This window comes from Panulirus ornatus, chromosome 67 (assembly GCF_036320965.1).
Source record: "Panulirus ornatus isolate Po-2019 chromosome 67, ASM3632096v1, whole genome shotgun sequence".
Taxonomy (NCBI): Eukaryota; Metazoa; Arthropoda; class Malacostraca; order Decapoda; family Palinuridae; genus Panulirus; species Panulirus ornatus.
Window position 1 is genome coordinate 5,064,420 of NC_092290.1, and position 16,990 is coordinate 5,081,409.

The window sequence follows — 16,990 nt, forward strand, 5'->3', positions numbered from 1 at the left end:
ACACACACACACACACGAAAATGCATAGATATTAAAGATTTTGAATGCAAAGTGTGGTGAGCTGAGTAAAGCAGGGAAAATGATTGCCATGGTCGCCTATTTTAATTTAAGGAAGGCATTAAACAGGAGTTAAGCAGTATATGAGGCTCTTGCCAGTATATAAAAGCTTAGCAGTCTATAAAAAGCTTAGCTTAGCCGTACGTCCTCATGTGAGAGGCTGGCGGTATATAAGGTTTAGCGGGGGCGTGTGAAAGGGGCTGGCGCGGGAGTGAGGGCGTCCGGCACTCCGGCCTCACAATACGTGACACGACTCCCCACTCCCACACTGCCGGGGCTGGGAGAGATATGGCCTGCTCCCCTCTCCCTTCCTCCCTGCGTCATGCAACCTTTTCTGCCACCCGCTCCCATCCTCGAGTTCTCCTCCTCCTCCCCCAGCGCATTGGTCGATTCCACCTGTTACCTCCTTGGTCGACTCTTACTTTTCCTCTGGTCGACTCCTACATCCCCCTCTGGTCGACTCTTGCTGCTGCCCCTGTGGTCGACCCTCACTTCTCTGGTCGACTTCTTCTTATTCGACCCCTCCTCCCACGTATTCAACTCTCCCCTCCGTTCGACAGCACCATATTGGACAACTCTCTTCTCTCTTGTCTTCAGTCCTCCCCCCTCCCTCCACCCCACCTCAAACACCCCCACCACACCCTCCCCAACACCCCCGGCCAGCCTGGGGCTCCTCTTGGACATCATTCGTGGCGGTTCCCGAGAAAATGGGATTTCCCTCCTTCACCAGGTCCTTCACGAATTGCCTTGTGCTTTACGAGGGCTCTCGTCTCCTCCTGCAGGTGGCGGGGACGAAGTGTGTGTGTGTGTGTGTGTGTGTGTGTGTGTGTGTTGCACCGAACTGGGTTCTTGAGAACGCGGGTTATGGTCGTTGGCATTGTCTCGCGGTTCCCCACGGAGAACTCACTCACGGTTCCCGTAGGTGATAAGTCACGGCACCTTTGAATAACTCACGGTCCCCAAAGCTGGCTTACCGATCCTTTGAATAACTCACGGTCCCCAGTGATGATAACTCACGGATCTCTTGAATAACTCACGGTTCCATAGGATAACTCACGGCTCCTTGGATGGTGCTTAATACCCCGTTATTCCAATGCATACACTTTGGGAGGACCACAGCTGGGGAGGAGTTTGGATAAGTGAAGTGACTTGCTCTGAAATTGAATGAACCGAGCCGCGGTTCGAGTCAAGGATCCGAACCCCCACAAAACTTAGAAGAAGAAGTTTTCTCCAAGTATTGGTGCTGTCTCCTCTGTCCTTACCCAAGTCGCCCCCTTGATATCATATCTGCTGCAGTAGATATCGTGTCTGCTGATAATACTCGAAAACCAGTTCTGATGTGTCAGTGTATTGTGTAGGAGGGTATGTGCAAAGTCCTGGTCTACGTTTTCTTTTTTCGATATCAGATGTTGAAGCAACACACGAGCACTTAGAATACAAAAACATTCTGTAAGTTTGATAAACAGAAATCTAGCATTTGATATCCACTGGGGAACTAACTTTTTGGTGCAAGAAAATGTTATGGCGAGGTAGGTTGATGGAGAATTTCACGAAACGAAAGCCTTTTTTTTTTTTTTTTCAAAATTTCCTCCCTCCCCCACTCCAGGGAGGTCGAGGACGATCCATCTTGACTACGTGAGCAGTACACACACACTGTACCAGGGGCCGACTGAGGTGCTCACAAGCAACCACAGTGACGTCTGCTGCACCTCACAACCCAGGCGTGTGGGAGGGAGGGAAGCCAGGCTTTCGTCTTGGTGATGCCACGGGGTTGATAAGATGGAGTGGAGGATGTGAGTTATGACCTGATCTATTAATACTGTTATAGGGTTGAGCTGTGATGCAGAAAACGGGCGATAATGAACGTTAGGGAACGCGTGACTTTGAGAGAGTTAATCGTGTATACACACAGTGGAGTTTACTCACGTTGCTGCTTACACAAGGCTAGGGTTCTGATGTGTTCCATTAACTCCTCCTGTACCAGGAATTATATATATATATATATATATATATATATATATTATATATATATATATATATATATATATATATATATATATATATATATACCCTTAACTGCTCCTGTAATTGGGGTTGTCATTCTCATGAGGCCTGTCTGGACAGCTACCGATGGGCACTGTGGTAAAATGAAACATTATACACAATGGGATACCCACACAGAGAGGATAGACATTGCCCTTATCGGGGAGAGATAAATGGGTACTTCCATGGGATATAAATGGGTATGGGAGGGGGTTTACTTATAATGTTGTATGCTGGAAATAACTGGGTGAAGTGGTAGTACAAGTGGTAGATTTCTTCGAGAACCCTGGACTCCTGGAGGGAGGGTGGGGGGTCTGTAGCGGACAGGTGAGGTAATTGTGTGGTCTGCGTGTGTGTGTGTGTGTGTGGGAGCATTCTGGGAAGTCCAGCTTACCACTGGAAAACCCGAGCGTTTCAACACTGTGGAAAAAATAGGATGCTTGTGTCTAAACCTCATCCCTGTGGCATAACCCTATGCGTTGGTTCGATGTCTCGGGGTGTTGTAGATACGTATAGGGTTGTGCAGAATTGATCGCTTCTTCTGATTGAAGTAAATTGTTTATTCCAGTTTTTTTTTTATATCGCAGAACCAGGTCTCTTACCCAGACCTGGTAAGACAGACTACGCACTGTCTTACCCCTTCGTCTTAACGGCAGATTTCATGCATGTAAGATCGTTGTCCAGGAAACATCTCAGTGGAAATTGGGCTCTATCGGTGTGGTTGGACGTGCATCTGGAACGTGAAGTGTATAAGTGTAGCCAGACCTAGTTAGGGTCGGGCTGAGACGTGTTATTATCTCTTGGTCAGTGGTACGAGGTGAGGTGAGGGTGTCTTGGTCTGTGGTACGAGGTGAGAGTGAGGGTGAGGTGAGGTGAGGGAGGGTGTCTTGGTCAGTGGTACGAGGTGAGGTGAGGTGAGGTGCGGTCAGGTGAGGTCAGGGGTACGAGGTGAGAGTGAGGGTGAGGTGAGGTGAGGGAGTGTTTCTTGGTCAGTGGTACGAGGTGAGGTGAGGTGAGGTGCGGTCAGGTGAGGTCAGGGGTACGAGGTGAGAGTGAGGGTGAGGTGAGGTGAGGGAGTGTTTCTTGGTCAGTGGTACGAGGTAAGGTGAGGTGAGGTGCGGTCAGGTGAGGTCAGGGGTACGAGGTGAGGTGAGGGTGAGGTGAGCGAGTGTGGCGGAGGTGACCCAGTTGACAGCAAGACCTGAGGGTATGGCTGATCCAGAAAGGCCGAATAGGAGGCAGGAGGCTGAGTTGGCTGGTATCATCGGGGGCGTGAGCCAGGGCCACACACACACACACACACACACACACACACACACACATACACACACACACACACACACTCGTCTCTGCCCTCCCACCCATCCCATCCCGATTGGCGGCAGCTGATCCCATGCCTCCCATCGTCACCAGCTGCGGCCCGGCAAATTGGGGGATGAGGTCTCCGGGAAACCGGGATCAACAGGTGGTGCCTCTGCGGTCAATACCATCTGTCCCGTTCGTTAATGTCGCTCCTCCTCCTCCTCCTCCTTCTCCTCCTACTACTACTACTACTACTACTACTACTACTACTACTACTACTACTACAGCAGCTTGTACGTCCTCAGATGAGTCACTTACTCGGGAAATAAAGGAGATGCTCGAGACGCCCTTGCAACCCCCTGCCACGCCACCCAAGACCTTCCGTTCACTCCACCACTAAGTGGTCCTCCTCGTGATCACGTGGTCGCTTCCGGGTATCGCCAGGAGTTTGGGCGTCCCGTCTCTCTCTCTCTCTCTCTCTCTCTCTCTCTCTCTCTCTCTCTCTCTCTCTCTCTCTCTCTCTCTCTCTCTCTCTCTCTCTCTCTCACCCACGTGACTTGGCGCGCCCTCGGACGAACCGCGAGGACCGACGAACAGAACCGTCCGCCCTTTCTGCTCCACAGACCTGAATGTGGTCTGTGGCGCAGACCACACTGAGGTCGTGGATGACTCTTTAGTGGTCATCATATCTCCTTACCATCCCAGACTGCGGGTGATTATAACTAATCAACAGCATTAAATGCTTTGGGGACAATTGAGGCCAGTGTAACAGTCCTAGTTGGGCGCTCCAATAGCTTATGTTATCATCATCTTGCTTCGTGTATTTAACTTTTCCTTCTTGTATTATGTTGTGTAGGGCTTGGACCTCAGGTTAGGGCCTGGCCCTTAGGTTAGGGCCATATAGCTTGTGATATAAAGGTTATTGCCAGCGGGTTCTCTTGAGATCGGTGAAGCCATTGTCAGTGCCGGAGATGGAAATGGTAGGTTGATTTCGAAAGGAGATTGACATCTGCTCAGACAGGGTCGTTAAACGAAGGAGGGGTCAACTGCTGTTTGACCGGGTGATGACGGAGCGAGGTTTGGACCGCCTAGCGAGGGTAGGGTAAGGGGGGGGTGGGGGGTAATAGTTAAGGAGGGAAGGGATTATCAGTTGCCTGGCTGGGTATGAGGGGGGGATTGCTGGCAAGGTACGGGATTAAACTGCTCCTCGATAAGATAGTAGCGATAGTTAGATAACCACGTGATGGCTTAGTGGACGGGATCAAATGTTCTTTTTTTTCTTTTCTTTTTTTTTTTACAGCGTGGACCACATGTTTATGTAAGATGCGTCATCCCTTGTGGGGGTCATTTGGCAACAAGGAGAAAAGTCGATTTTGTCATGTGGTAATTCTTATCCCCGGCTGGAGGTGTGTCGCAATGATCTGGTCGCAGCGTCTGTTTACTTCCCAGTGGCGTCCTGCTGCAGTTTGCTGATGACGCATTTCGTAGTGCCGGTACTATTTTTTCTTTTCTTTTTTTCCCCCACGTCTTTAGCCATTGCTGTCGATATGTAAGTATACGACTATCTCTCTCTCTCTCTCTCTCTCTCTCTCTCTCTCTCTCTCTCTCTCTCTCTCTCTCTCTCTCTCTAGATCTCGATCTATACAGTGCGATGCACGTCAGAGTAACTTTAATTCACTACTGCAATTAGCGATTATTTTTCCTGCGAATTACTAGGATAAGCTTGGGGGGGTCCTTGAATGAAATAGTCGTCCTACCAGTGTGTCGTGCTGCCACAGCCCAGGGTTGTGCTCAAGGGTCGTGCTGCCGTCCACGTCGCGCCAAAGAGTCGTTACGCATTACCAAGTGTCGTGCTGGCGTACGCGTCGCGCCTAAGGGTCGTTACGGCTTACCAAGGGTCGTGTTGGCGTACGCGTCGCGCCTAAGGGTCGTTACGCCTTACCAAGGGTCGTGCTGCCGTTCACGTCGCACCTAAGGGTCGTTACGCCTTACCGAGGGTCGTGCTGGCGTACGCGTCGCGCCTAAGGGTCGTTACGTCATACCCAATGGGTCGTACCGTCGTGTTCACGGGTCACTGACGGAGATTGGCCGTCATCTGTCGCCGTCCGGGTGTTCACGCTGAGAGAGAGAGAGAGAGAGAGAGAGAGAGAGAGAGAGAGAGAGAGAGAGAGAGAGACGTATCAGGTCTCGTAAAAATGCTTTTAACTTTTTTTTCATATAATTTTTCGTGGGGTCCACCTCAGCGACGCGTCGTTCCTCCACCACATTTTTCCGTGGGCGACCCCGGGGAAAGTTTTACGATGTATTCTCATATATAAATATACACATGTATGACAATTTATAAGGAGTTTGCATGGAAATTTATATGGCGTTCAAACCTATTTTTTTGTCTGGTACGACCCTTTCCCCTCCTCTTTCCCCCACCCCTCTCCCCTCTCTCTCCTGCACGGCTGTACGACCCTTGGCTCCCTGCACGACTGTACAACCCTTGGCTCCCTGCACGACTGTACGACCCTTGGCTCCTGCACGACTGTACGACCCTTGGCTCCGATGATGGCCTGTCACACTGACCTTTACACCCTCAAAAGGTCACCTCAGAGTTCACACTATCATACATACTCGCCAAAAGGTCGTATACGGTCGCGCCCAGGTCTTAGCATTACCTCAATGGCATACGAACAAGTTTAATGTTCCAACGTATTGATTGAGTCGTCGGGGGTCGTAATTTACCTTTATTTATTTAGTCAATAATCAATGTGGGTGTGATGTACGAGTGAAAGTACTTTTATAATGCGGGTTAAAACCATTATGGCGTCCTAGTTAGGTTAACTTGTGACCTTTTTTTTTTTTTTTTAGCCTTCCTCTGCCGTGAATTTTGATAATCCCGCTGATTATTATCATTATTATTGACCCGACGTGGGTGAACAGCTGGGGTGGTAGTGGTGGTGACGTGTGTATGTGTGCGTGTGTGTGTGTGTGTGTGTGTGTAGACGCCGTCCACGTAGTGTAGTACAACATGGCCGCCATATTGGATCAGGTGGGTTTTATTTTTATAGAGAGGAAGGGAAAGCAGTGATGCCAGGCAGCTCGATGAAGGAAGGAATGAAACAGTAATATGTGAACGTAAGAGGGAAAGACGCGCGGGGGGTTGTATTAGGGAGGTCGCTATGTCTTCGTTTTCTCCTTTTGTCTCCGTTTTCTTCATAAGCTTGGTATGGGCGACCTGACCTTCCACTCTGTAAGTATCAGGTCAGAGGCCACTTCGTCCTACCCAGTGGTCGTACCGTCGTGCTCAAGGGTCGTACCGACCGTATTCAAAGCTCGCGCGACCGTTAAATGCACAAGGCTCGTACCGTCGCGCTCAAGGCCAGAACCGCCATGGGATTGGCTGCCCGTAAGTCAGCAGTAGCGTCGAGCGCTGAGAACTATCATCATGCACGTAGTCATGCAACGGTATTGACCCCGTTTTCAGACAGAGAGAGAAATAAAAACACCTGGCCTGGCTGGCGAAATGGATGTAGTGTAATGCAGACCTCTCGTAGTTTGAATAACTATTTCTCCTTCACCTTTGTTACTATTTATTCCGTTTTTTGTACGTTTTCATTCCCAAGTTATGAAGTGTTAATTATGGTTTCTGTATCATCCCTGTAATTTGATTAGTACACAATCGTCTGTGTCCAGAAATGACGCCCCCTGGAACTACTTCTTCGCTCGGAAGATTCTCATATTCAGAAGCCAGACGCCTGTATCATAGCCCCAGAGGAACCTCCTGTAACATACATATATGAGACGTCATCACGATTGAACCCCGGGAGACATTGATTATCTCGATATCAGGGAGTACTGCTGGTGGGAGCGTAGGTTCCCCGGGCAACATGGCGGCGGGATTGCATCAGCTGGTAGTGTGTGGCGGGGAGCGGCTGGTGGGCGGAGCTTACGGCGCCGGGGTTCCGACACACTTGAGCCAAGGTGCACCATCCACCACGATCTTAAGGAAATAACGGCACTTTTTTTTTTATTTTACAAAATACTTGCTCGACCAGCAATGTTGGGCAACGGCGCTATGATAGGAGCCCAGCGCGAGACGGAGTAGGTCAGCCGAACGAGCTATGCTAAAATGAACGATCTTAATTTTGTTTTCCACGGGGTCTGAAAACTGTGCAATCTTTAGTTCATTTTTATCTGTGGAACTCGTTCACTTTATATGAGGTGGCGGGAGAGATATGAGGGACGCTGATGCAATATGACAGAGACAGATGGATAGACAATAGAAAAAAAAATTGTTTTGAAGATGTTTTCCTGGTTCTGAGAAAAGAGGCCGCATGGTTCTTCCTATTTCCGACTCCTTGCGTGTGTAACGGCCATGCTGTGTCATGACACCCCTTTCCCGCGTTAGCGAGGTAGCGCCAGGAACACACAAGAAAAGGCCGCTATCGCTCATTCATTTTCAAGCCGTCATGTGTAATGCCCAGAAACCACAGCTCCCTATTCTCATCCAGGCCACACAGGCTTCTTCATGGTTTACCCCAGACGCTTCACATCCCCTGGTTCAGTTCATTGACAGCACGTCGACCCCTGTATACCACATCGTTCCAGTTCTCTCTATCCCTTGCACGCCTTTCACCCTACTGCACGTTCAAGGTCCCGATCGCTCAAAATCGTTTTCACTCCATCCTCCCACCTCCCCTCTGCTTTTGACCCACATATATTCCCTTCTGTTTGGTGGTAGCCATATCGACGATTGGGTAACTCATTACTTATATTTTTCCTCGAGGATTGGGTAATTCAATACTCCCCCCCCCCAAGCATACAATTACAATGCATTTTTTTTTAGGATTCGATTAATTGACTGCCTGATGATCATGATAAGGAACCTGAAATGGCGTCACACACACACACACACACACACACACACACACACACACACACACACACACACACCAGACTTAACTCTTAAGAAATGTGTATATGTGGTATTAGGAGAGACAGTAGAATCTTTCCCTTGTATTAGGAGAGATAGGAGAGTCTCCCCCTTTGTATTAGGGGGAGATAGTAGAGTCTCCCCCCTTGTATTAGGTGGAGATAGTACTCTCCCCCTTGTATTAGGGGGAGATAGCAGAGTCTCCCCCCTTGTATTAGGGGGAGATAGCAGAGTCTCCCCCCTTTTATTAGGGGGAGATAGTAGAGTCTCCCCCCCCTCCTTGTATTAGGGGGAGATAGTAGAGTCTCCCTCCTTGTATTAGGGGAGATAGTAGTCGTACCCCCCTTCCCCCACCCTCCCACTGTCAGGAAACAGTACCGTCTAGACATACGCCCGCATGGCCGCCCTCGCTCGCTATCTGGCGGGCTACAGATAGCGAGCGCTCCGCACGACGCCATTCTCCTTGACCTTGGCTTATGTAGAAGACCATTTTCAGGTATTATGATACTACTGTTGGGGTATGATTATATATATATATATATATATATATATATATATATATATATATGTGTGTGTGTGTGTGTGTGTGTGTGTGTTTATTTGAAGGTTTGTCAGTAATTTGGGATGATTTGTGCAGCATTTGACTGCGTTAGAATGCTTGATTTGACAAACTTGTCAATATCAGAGAATTTTACTCCGTCTTTTAGATATATTATCTAGAAAACCAGGATCACTGGGAGAGGTTTTTTTTTATTTATGTACCTAATATCGTGAGATGTCATCATTTGTCTTGTAGTTTCTATCGCGAGTTTGATAACCTGTTATAAATGTCCATTACTGATGCATAATAACACTCGTGCGCGAAATTGTATACATATATATATATATATATATATATATATATATATATATATATATATATATATATGTACTTTTTCTCAATTTCTAGGCCTGTCTCTTGCACAGGGGTCCCGGGTTCGATCCTGGCTGTTGGAGGTTTGTATGTTCTATGAAGGTGCGCGTTCATATGCACTTTATTCGTATTCATATACCTCCGCATTGTACAGTTAGGTTTGGTAAAACGCTATCAGCTGGCTATGTGCGTCTGTTCGGAAGCAACTAGTATAGACCCCGTTGCTCACCATTGTGAGACGAAGGGTATTCGAGTACTTAGTATTTCGAATAGTTGTTTCCTATTATACAGTCCCATAGCCTAGCGATTAGCATGCCTGTCTCTTGCACAGGGGTCCCGGGTTCGCTCCTGGCTGTTGGAGGTTTGTATGTTCTATGAAGGTGCGCATTCATATCCACTTTATTCGTATATATATATATATATATGTTTTTGAGGCGCGGGAAAAAGGTTTGTAGATTGAAATGTCGAATAGCGAATTGATGTCAGAACCAATTCGATTTATGAAGACAGTAATCTTAATTTACTTATACATTGGGTTTTCGTCTTTTGCGTTTAGTTTTTTCTTGATGTTTTGATCTCGTGGCATAAAGAAGAGGAGAGTGGAGCGAAGGGAGACGGATAGAGAGGTCGATAGAGAGACAGATAGACAGATAGCGAATTGTTGAAGGTTAGGCGCTTTTCACGTGAGAATAGCCGCCGAAGAATGACGACTTGATTGTGTAATGGAGGCGTATTGTGTGTGCACGGGGAGACGTGGGGGCCGGCGCCTGACGAGTGTCAATCAAGCTTAAATTCCACAGTGTGAGGAGCTTATCGCATCACAGAAGCACGGACGAAAGTTACGGAGATATATACACCTGAGCGCGCGTGTGCGTAGGAGAGAGAGAGAGAGAGAGAGAGAGAGAGAGAGAGAGAGAGAGAGAGAGAGAGAGAGAGAGAGGATGGCTCTTTGGCGGGACATGATCCGCGTGAAATGTGATCATTTCGTGGTAGGGCGATGGAGGGAGGGCTGGAAGTGGTATGGGTGGGGCCGGAGACAGCCTAGCTGATAAGAGAGGGGGAGAGCGCGCGCGGGGGAGGTAGGGAGGGAGGGGTTGGGGTAGGTTTTCCCGCCATCATCGAGCGGCGGCGGATGGTGTCCCGCGCGCGTCTACGTGGCGTCGGCGGCAGGTCGGGCCCGGCAGATGGGGCTCTTTGCGGATGAGTTTCATTATTATTATTATTATTATTATTATTATTATTATTATTAATATTATTATTAATTTTATTATTACTACTACTATTATCACTATTATTATTAGTAGTAGTAGTCACACATATACTTCCTTCCCATTTGTGAAGAATATGAACTTCATCCGTCAAAAGGTCCAGGTTCGAATCGTGGATGTTGGAAGGCATTATATATATATATATATATATATATATATATATATATATATATATATATATATATATATAAAGCCTCCCCCACAGTGACCTGATAAGTCTTCAAGGGTTGAAGGCTACGGGAAAGACGAAACAAGACCATTCCACAGCCTCGCTGTTCCCGGCGAGGATGAGGTACAACGGCCAATCCTCGTGTGACGGGTCTTCACATACAAACTACCGGATGACCACCCTCTTTATCTAAGGCTTCGCTATGGGATGATAAGTCATCGTAGATGGCCTAGTACGACGTCAGGAGGATCATTTGAATTACTCATTATTTATTTATTGATATTTTTTCGTCAGATATTTGGTTGGCCTTCGACTTCCTTATGGACTTGGGGGGGATGGGGGGTTAATGCACGTTTGGCTCCGGGATGTTTGGTTTGAAGTTAGTGGGTGTTTATCATGGCTTTATTTTCCTGCGTTGTTTTTTTCCTGTCACGCGCTGGCTGTGAGATTTAGATGAAGGTGAGAATTATTAAATGGTGTGGAGGCTGAGGTGGAAATCCATTTTTTTTTTTTTAACGGTTGAACAGGGAAGTGAAAATTGTTTACTCTGGGAAATGTAAACATGGAAGATCAATTAGTTGGCAATATATATATATATATATATATATATATATATATATATATATATATATATATATATATATATATATATATATATGATAGAGTGGTAGGTTAAATGACTTTCTGATTTGTTTGTATTGGTATGGGGATGGCGTCCCACGTCAAGCCCCATTTCCCTCCTTCAAGCTTCGCCTTCGTTAGCCACGCCCTGAATTCGACCTTTAAAACCAGACGCCACGTCAAAAACTTGGCTTCCCTCCCCCATGTCAGCTGCTATCCCACGTCAATCCCCTCCCCTTTGACCCCCTATGTAAAGTCTTCTCCCTCCTCAACAACCCCCCCTTACCACGTCAAGCTCCCCCTCATCCCACGTAACCCCCCTCCCCGTCTTACAACCCCTAACAACCCTCCTCCCTGTCCTTTTGAACTCCCCCCCACCCACCCCTTCCCTCCCACGTCAAGCGGCCGCATCACCCGACCACATCCCCGGCAACCGGGCTCAGATGATCCTCAGGCAGCCTCCACGGAAATTGATCTGGTCTCTGACCCGACACGCCATCACCGCCTCAACCCGTGTGTGTGTGTGTGTGTGTTGTGTGTGTGTGTGTGTGTGTGTCCCTCTCAAAGCCACGGGTGTGTCCGTCTGTCTTAGGATTCTTTTTACTTCTGTCAATTAGACAGTGCTACCCTGCTTGTCTATTATTTTTTTTCTCCTGTCTATTTGAAAGGAGCCATAACTGTCCATCCTCGTGTGGCTGGTCTAGCCACAGAAACTGTGGGAAGCAGCAGGTAAATGCGAACCGCGGACCCAAGGCTGTACTGGCTAAGACACACACACACACACACACACACACACACACACACACACACACACACACACACACACACACACACAGCGTCTGATAATAGTGGCCGAAATAATATTTGTAAAACAGTGAGAGAGAAAGCGCCATCACGGAAAAGGGGTGATGGAAGAGATGCATCAGGGAGAGGTGGGAGAGGAGCCATCCCCCCAGGTCTGGGATCGGTGCTTCGACACCATCACCCACAGCTGACGACATTACGACGATTTCGTGGCTGCTCAATTACCCGTTTTCTTTTTCGTTGTATCCCTCGGAATAGTGGATCAGCGTCTCTCTCTCTCTCTCTCTCTCTCTCTCTCTCTCTCTCTCTCTCTCTCTCTCTCTCTCTCTCTCTCTCTCTCTCGTAAGAAACGTTGTGTTTGTGTGTGTGTGTGTGTGTGTGTGTGTTAACAAGTTTATGTTCATCCACTACAGAGTGTAGGGTAGGGGGTACATTTACATACGCCCAAACAATTATAATTCTAAAGTCTCTATTTGTCTTTAATTTGCATTGTTCGAGGTAAACTGATGGTCCATCTTTTCAGAAATACCTACCCGCTACTCTGCGTACTTTTCCCCGCTTCATGACGCTATCCCATCCCCCCGTACTTACGTCTTGCTTCGTTGTTACATAACGTAAACCAACTGTTGTTATTTCCTGTGTTCCGCGTGGGGCGCTATTGTCGGTGCTGTATATATATATATATATATATATATATATATATATATATATATATATATATATATATATATATATATTGGGTGGGATGGATTCCTCCATTTTTCTTTATATTTTGTACTTTTATTTTCTTATCTCGGCAACTTTTTCCCTCAAGATAATCTCCGACAGCGTTGGCTACTCTGGTTCGTAAGCCATCTCTATTTGTAACGCTCAAGGCTGGCGATGGCAATGCTGTTGGAGGAGGGGAGAAGAGAAACTGTTAGCGTTTGTGATGCTGCAGGCTGGTAGCGGAATCAGCCAATCGCAAGTGATTGTAGCGCTGACTTCATAATGACGTCATCGTTATTACGTCTTGAGTGTAATTGGTCCTGCCTGTAAATTGGTGTTGATTGTCTTCATGAATCATTGGACATAAATCATTGTAATTGGTCCTGAATATTTTTTTACTGTATATCTGATGTCCTTTAGTGTAAGCATTTCCAACGCTACTATTATTAATGGTGAGATGTTAATAATGATAGCATGATTCCCGCTGTAATTGGTCCATGCGATATAAATTGGGACTGGGATCCTCACTAATTGGAACGTACATACTCGTTATAGCTTTTGAATTCCAGTGAATACTGTTGACATTAAAATGGGTTATGTGTACTTTTACAGATAACTTCTGCCATTCCTTTATATAAAAAAAAAAACTAGCAAATATATCTAATTGCGCTACCTCGCAAACGCGGGAGACAGCGAAAAAAAAAAATCTAATTGTAATTGTGTTCATTCCTAGTAATGGGCATTAATGTCAGCATAAATTGCTGCTGTTGCCACTGTAATCGGCATCGTAAATGATTATTTATAATCCCATTATGTAATTGGTAATGATACCACCCCATTATTTCCATATCCAGTGTTGCTAACGTTCTTGTTCTGTCTCCCTCCTGCAGTGGTGCTGACGTTCGTCAATTGCTGGAACGTCAAGTGGGCCACCCGCGTCCAGGACATCTTCACGGGCGCCAAGCTCTTCGCCCTGGCCGTCATCATCATCACAGGCTTCGTCCAGCTGGGCAGGGGTAAGTAGTCACCATCATTAAACTTAATTCAATTAGTTCATTGGGTGATGGCAACGCTGAGCAGCGCGGGTAAAGAAAACGGTTGATATATTGAGACATAAACGAGCGCAGCGTTAATTCGGTAGTTATGATAAGTAAGGCTACTTGTGCTGGGTACCAGACAACCTTGAACACAAGACCTCAAAAAAAAAAAAAAGAGGTGTTAGTGGGGTAGATGTGCGAGTTACCGTTAAAGGGTTGTGGGTTGGTGGGGGTGGAGAGTCGGGTGTTTGGGGGGGGCGAGTGGCTGGTGGCTAATCAGTGTTACCATACGGCGAGTGCTCCGCTCTTGTTGCCAAGGTCGACGAATTATGTTTATAGTGGATAATGATTAATGGTGCATATTGTTCCACTACGCTTTACGTAGCGCCATTGAAAAAACAACAACGAATAGTGCAAAGGGGATATATATATATATATATATATATATATATATATATATATATATATATATATATATATATATATATATATATACACGAACAAAGTGCATAGGAACGCATATATATATATATATTCATTTCCCAAGTGCACTTTCGTGTAATAATCACATCATTAGGGGAGATACAAGAAATATAAGTCAGTTGATATACAACGAAGAATATAACGAATATAATTATATATATGTTTCCTCTTGACCTTGCAAAGCATAACAGTAAAACGAAATCGAATAAAACCCCGGCTTTGCTTTACAAACAGCGTCTGTTTTGGTTTGTTATGACTGTTAGTCTTGCCCAGTAAGATACGTTCATTTTTCTCCAGCCAGAGTCAAAGCATCAAGCCCGAGGCGAGAGGTGGTTGATTTTGCTGTGATTCATCATTTTCAGTTTGTTCTTTTAAAAACAGACGTGAATGTTGAGTGACTTTATATATATATATATATATATATATATATATATATATATATATATATATATATATATATATATATATATATATATATATAACATGTTTTACGACCCCCCTCCCAGCATTGTCTGTTAAATATTTGAACGTTATTTCCTCTCTCTCTCTCTCTCTCTCTCTCTCTCTCTCTCTCTCTCTCTCTCTCTCTCTCTCTCTCTCTCTCTCTCACACACACACACACACACACACACACACACACACCTGAGGGAGGAGGAGGTGGGGGTGGTTGGGAAGAAGGAGGTAGCAGGAGGAGCAGTCGTAAGGAAAGTCAGAAACAACTTGTTGCATCCATCGCGTGACACACACACACACACACACACACACACACACACACACACACCCTGTTTATGGCTTCATCCTGCCCGTTGTCGGTCATGTGTGAGTGTGTGTCGTCAATCGTTACTTCATCCTCGTTGCCACATGGTCGCTGGATGGCTGGCTGGCTGCCTCCGTTGCTGCTGTTCTACAGTCATTATTTCTTGCTTGCTTGCGTGCATGCCAGTAGGCAGACAGGCTTCTTCTTTTTTCCCCTCCCTCCTCCTCCTCGTCCTCTTCCTCCTCCTCCTCCTCCTCCTCCTCCTCCTCCTCCTCCTCCTCCTCCTCCTCCTTCCCTCGAGCCAAGTAGGCCAACCTGCTACCTCTGTTGTTGCATCGTAGGAGTCATGTATACCGTTTACGACCACACCTCCACGGGGGTCTTAGTCCCAGGACTTGGGTTTCACCATTTCCCCCTCTACCATCTCGCCTATACTTCTGACCAATTGGGCGGTTAAGGTTCCCGAACGAGTCGAGAGAATCGATGCCTTGTACTGAGGGCGGTTTGGGGGGAGAGGGGAGGAGACGGACGGCCCGGCCTCAGGGGTACATTACCACGGTGCACGTACTAAGCTGGCAGGTGGGAGGGACGGTGGGAGGAGGAGGAGGAGTGAGTTAGGCTGGCACAGATTCAGGTGTCGCTTTCCCCTCGCTCAGAACCACCGACACCCCCGGAAACTCCTTCAACTGTACGAGCAAGAACAGCGATTAAAGTGCATTAGGACCGGAAGAGGCATTCCCTCTCGGGTTTAGAGAATGACTTAGAAAACAGACTGAAGTGAAGTGGTGTGAGGTTTAAGACGTGAAGATAACTTTGGGGTGTCTTGTTTATTTGTTTGTTTGCTTGTCGTCCCGTTGGCTAGGTTGGTTGGCAGGGCCGGGGGGCGCCCCCTGTGTGTGTCTCCTGGGATGGTGTGGCCTCCTGGCACATACTCGTCCAGGTTCACTGGTGTTCTGGCACGTGCCAAGTGCATCAGTACCTGGCTGGGGCGTACTGGCGAGGACTGCTGGGTCGTCCCCACGACCAGCCTATCCCATATGAACTGCCTATTTCCAGAGAACGAGGGCACGACTCGTGACCCTTGAGGAGGGGGGAGGGATCAAGGGGTCAAAGACAGTCATACGTCAAGGGTCGCAACTTCGTGCTCATGGGGCGTACCGTCGTGCTCAAGGGTCGTACCGTCGTGCTCAAGGGTCGTACCGTCGTGCTCAAGGGTCTTTCCGTCGTGCTTATCAGCTAACGACCACAACTATCGTTTAACATTAAGAATAGATCCACGATTACTGGTGCAGACTAGCGGATCACACACACACACACACACACACACACACACACACTTTAGACAAACCTCTCACGCTTCTGTGAGGGAATAAGCTCCGTTTTAGACTAAAGAGAAGGCAAGGTATATATATATATATATATATATATATATATATATATATATATATATATATATATATATATATATATATATTATTTATTATTATATTTGTTGTACTTCGTCGCTGTCTCCCGCGTTAGCGAGGTAGCGCAAGGAAACAGACGGAAGAATGGCCCAACCCATCCACATACACATTTACGTATATACATACACGTCCACACACGCATATATATATATATATATATATATTATTATTATTAATCGCTGTTTCTCGCGTAACGTTCGTAGCATCTCACATTGTTTATATTTTCAGTACAGTTTTTGAAACAATTCGTCCTTCAGCTGCATGAGTTACTTGCAGATGTTCCTTGAAATACTGTTAACGGGTTTCGAGTGGAAGGTCGGGATCAGTTTTTTTTTGTAGATTAAAGTTTCTTTCTTATTTGTCCTGTTCAGAAATAAATGAAGTTTAAGTTTTCTCAAGAACTTCGTAACATCTCGTCATCAAGAGTCCAGGCAAGGATTC

At 46.6% G+C, this 16,990-nt stretch overlaps 1 protein-coding gene across 6 annotated transcripts in view; it reads left to right on the forward strand.

Moving 5' to 3' along the window:
* LOC139746981 (large neutral amino acids transporter small subunit 1) overlaps positions 1-16,990 on the forward strand; it is a 165,633-nt gene that overhangs the window by 69,658 nt on the left and 78,985 nt on the right. For all 6 annotated transcript variants that reach the window (XM_071658677.1, XM_071658678.1, XM_071658674.1 and 3 more), the window contains exon 2: positions 13,697-13,822. In XM_071658677.1, coding sequence (XP_071514778.1) covers positions 13,697-13,822 — 126 coding nt within the window. The remainder of the gene's footprint in view (positions 1-13,696; positions 13,823-16,990) is intronic.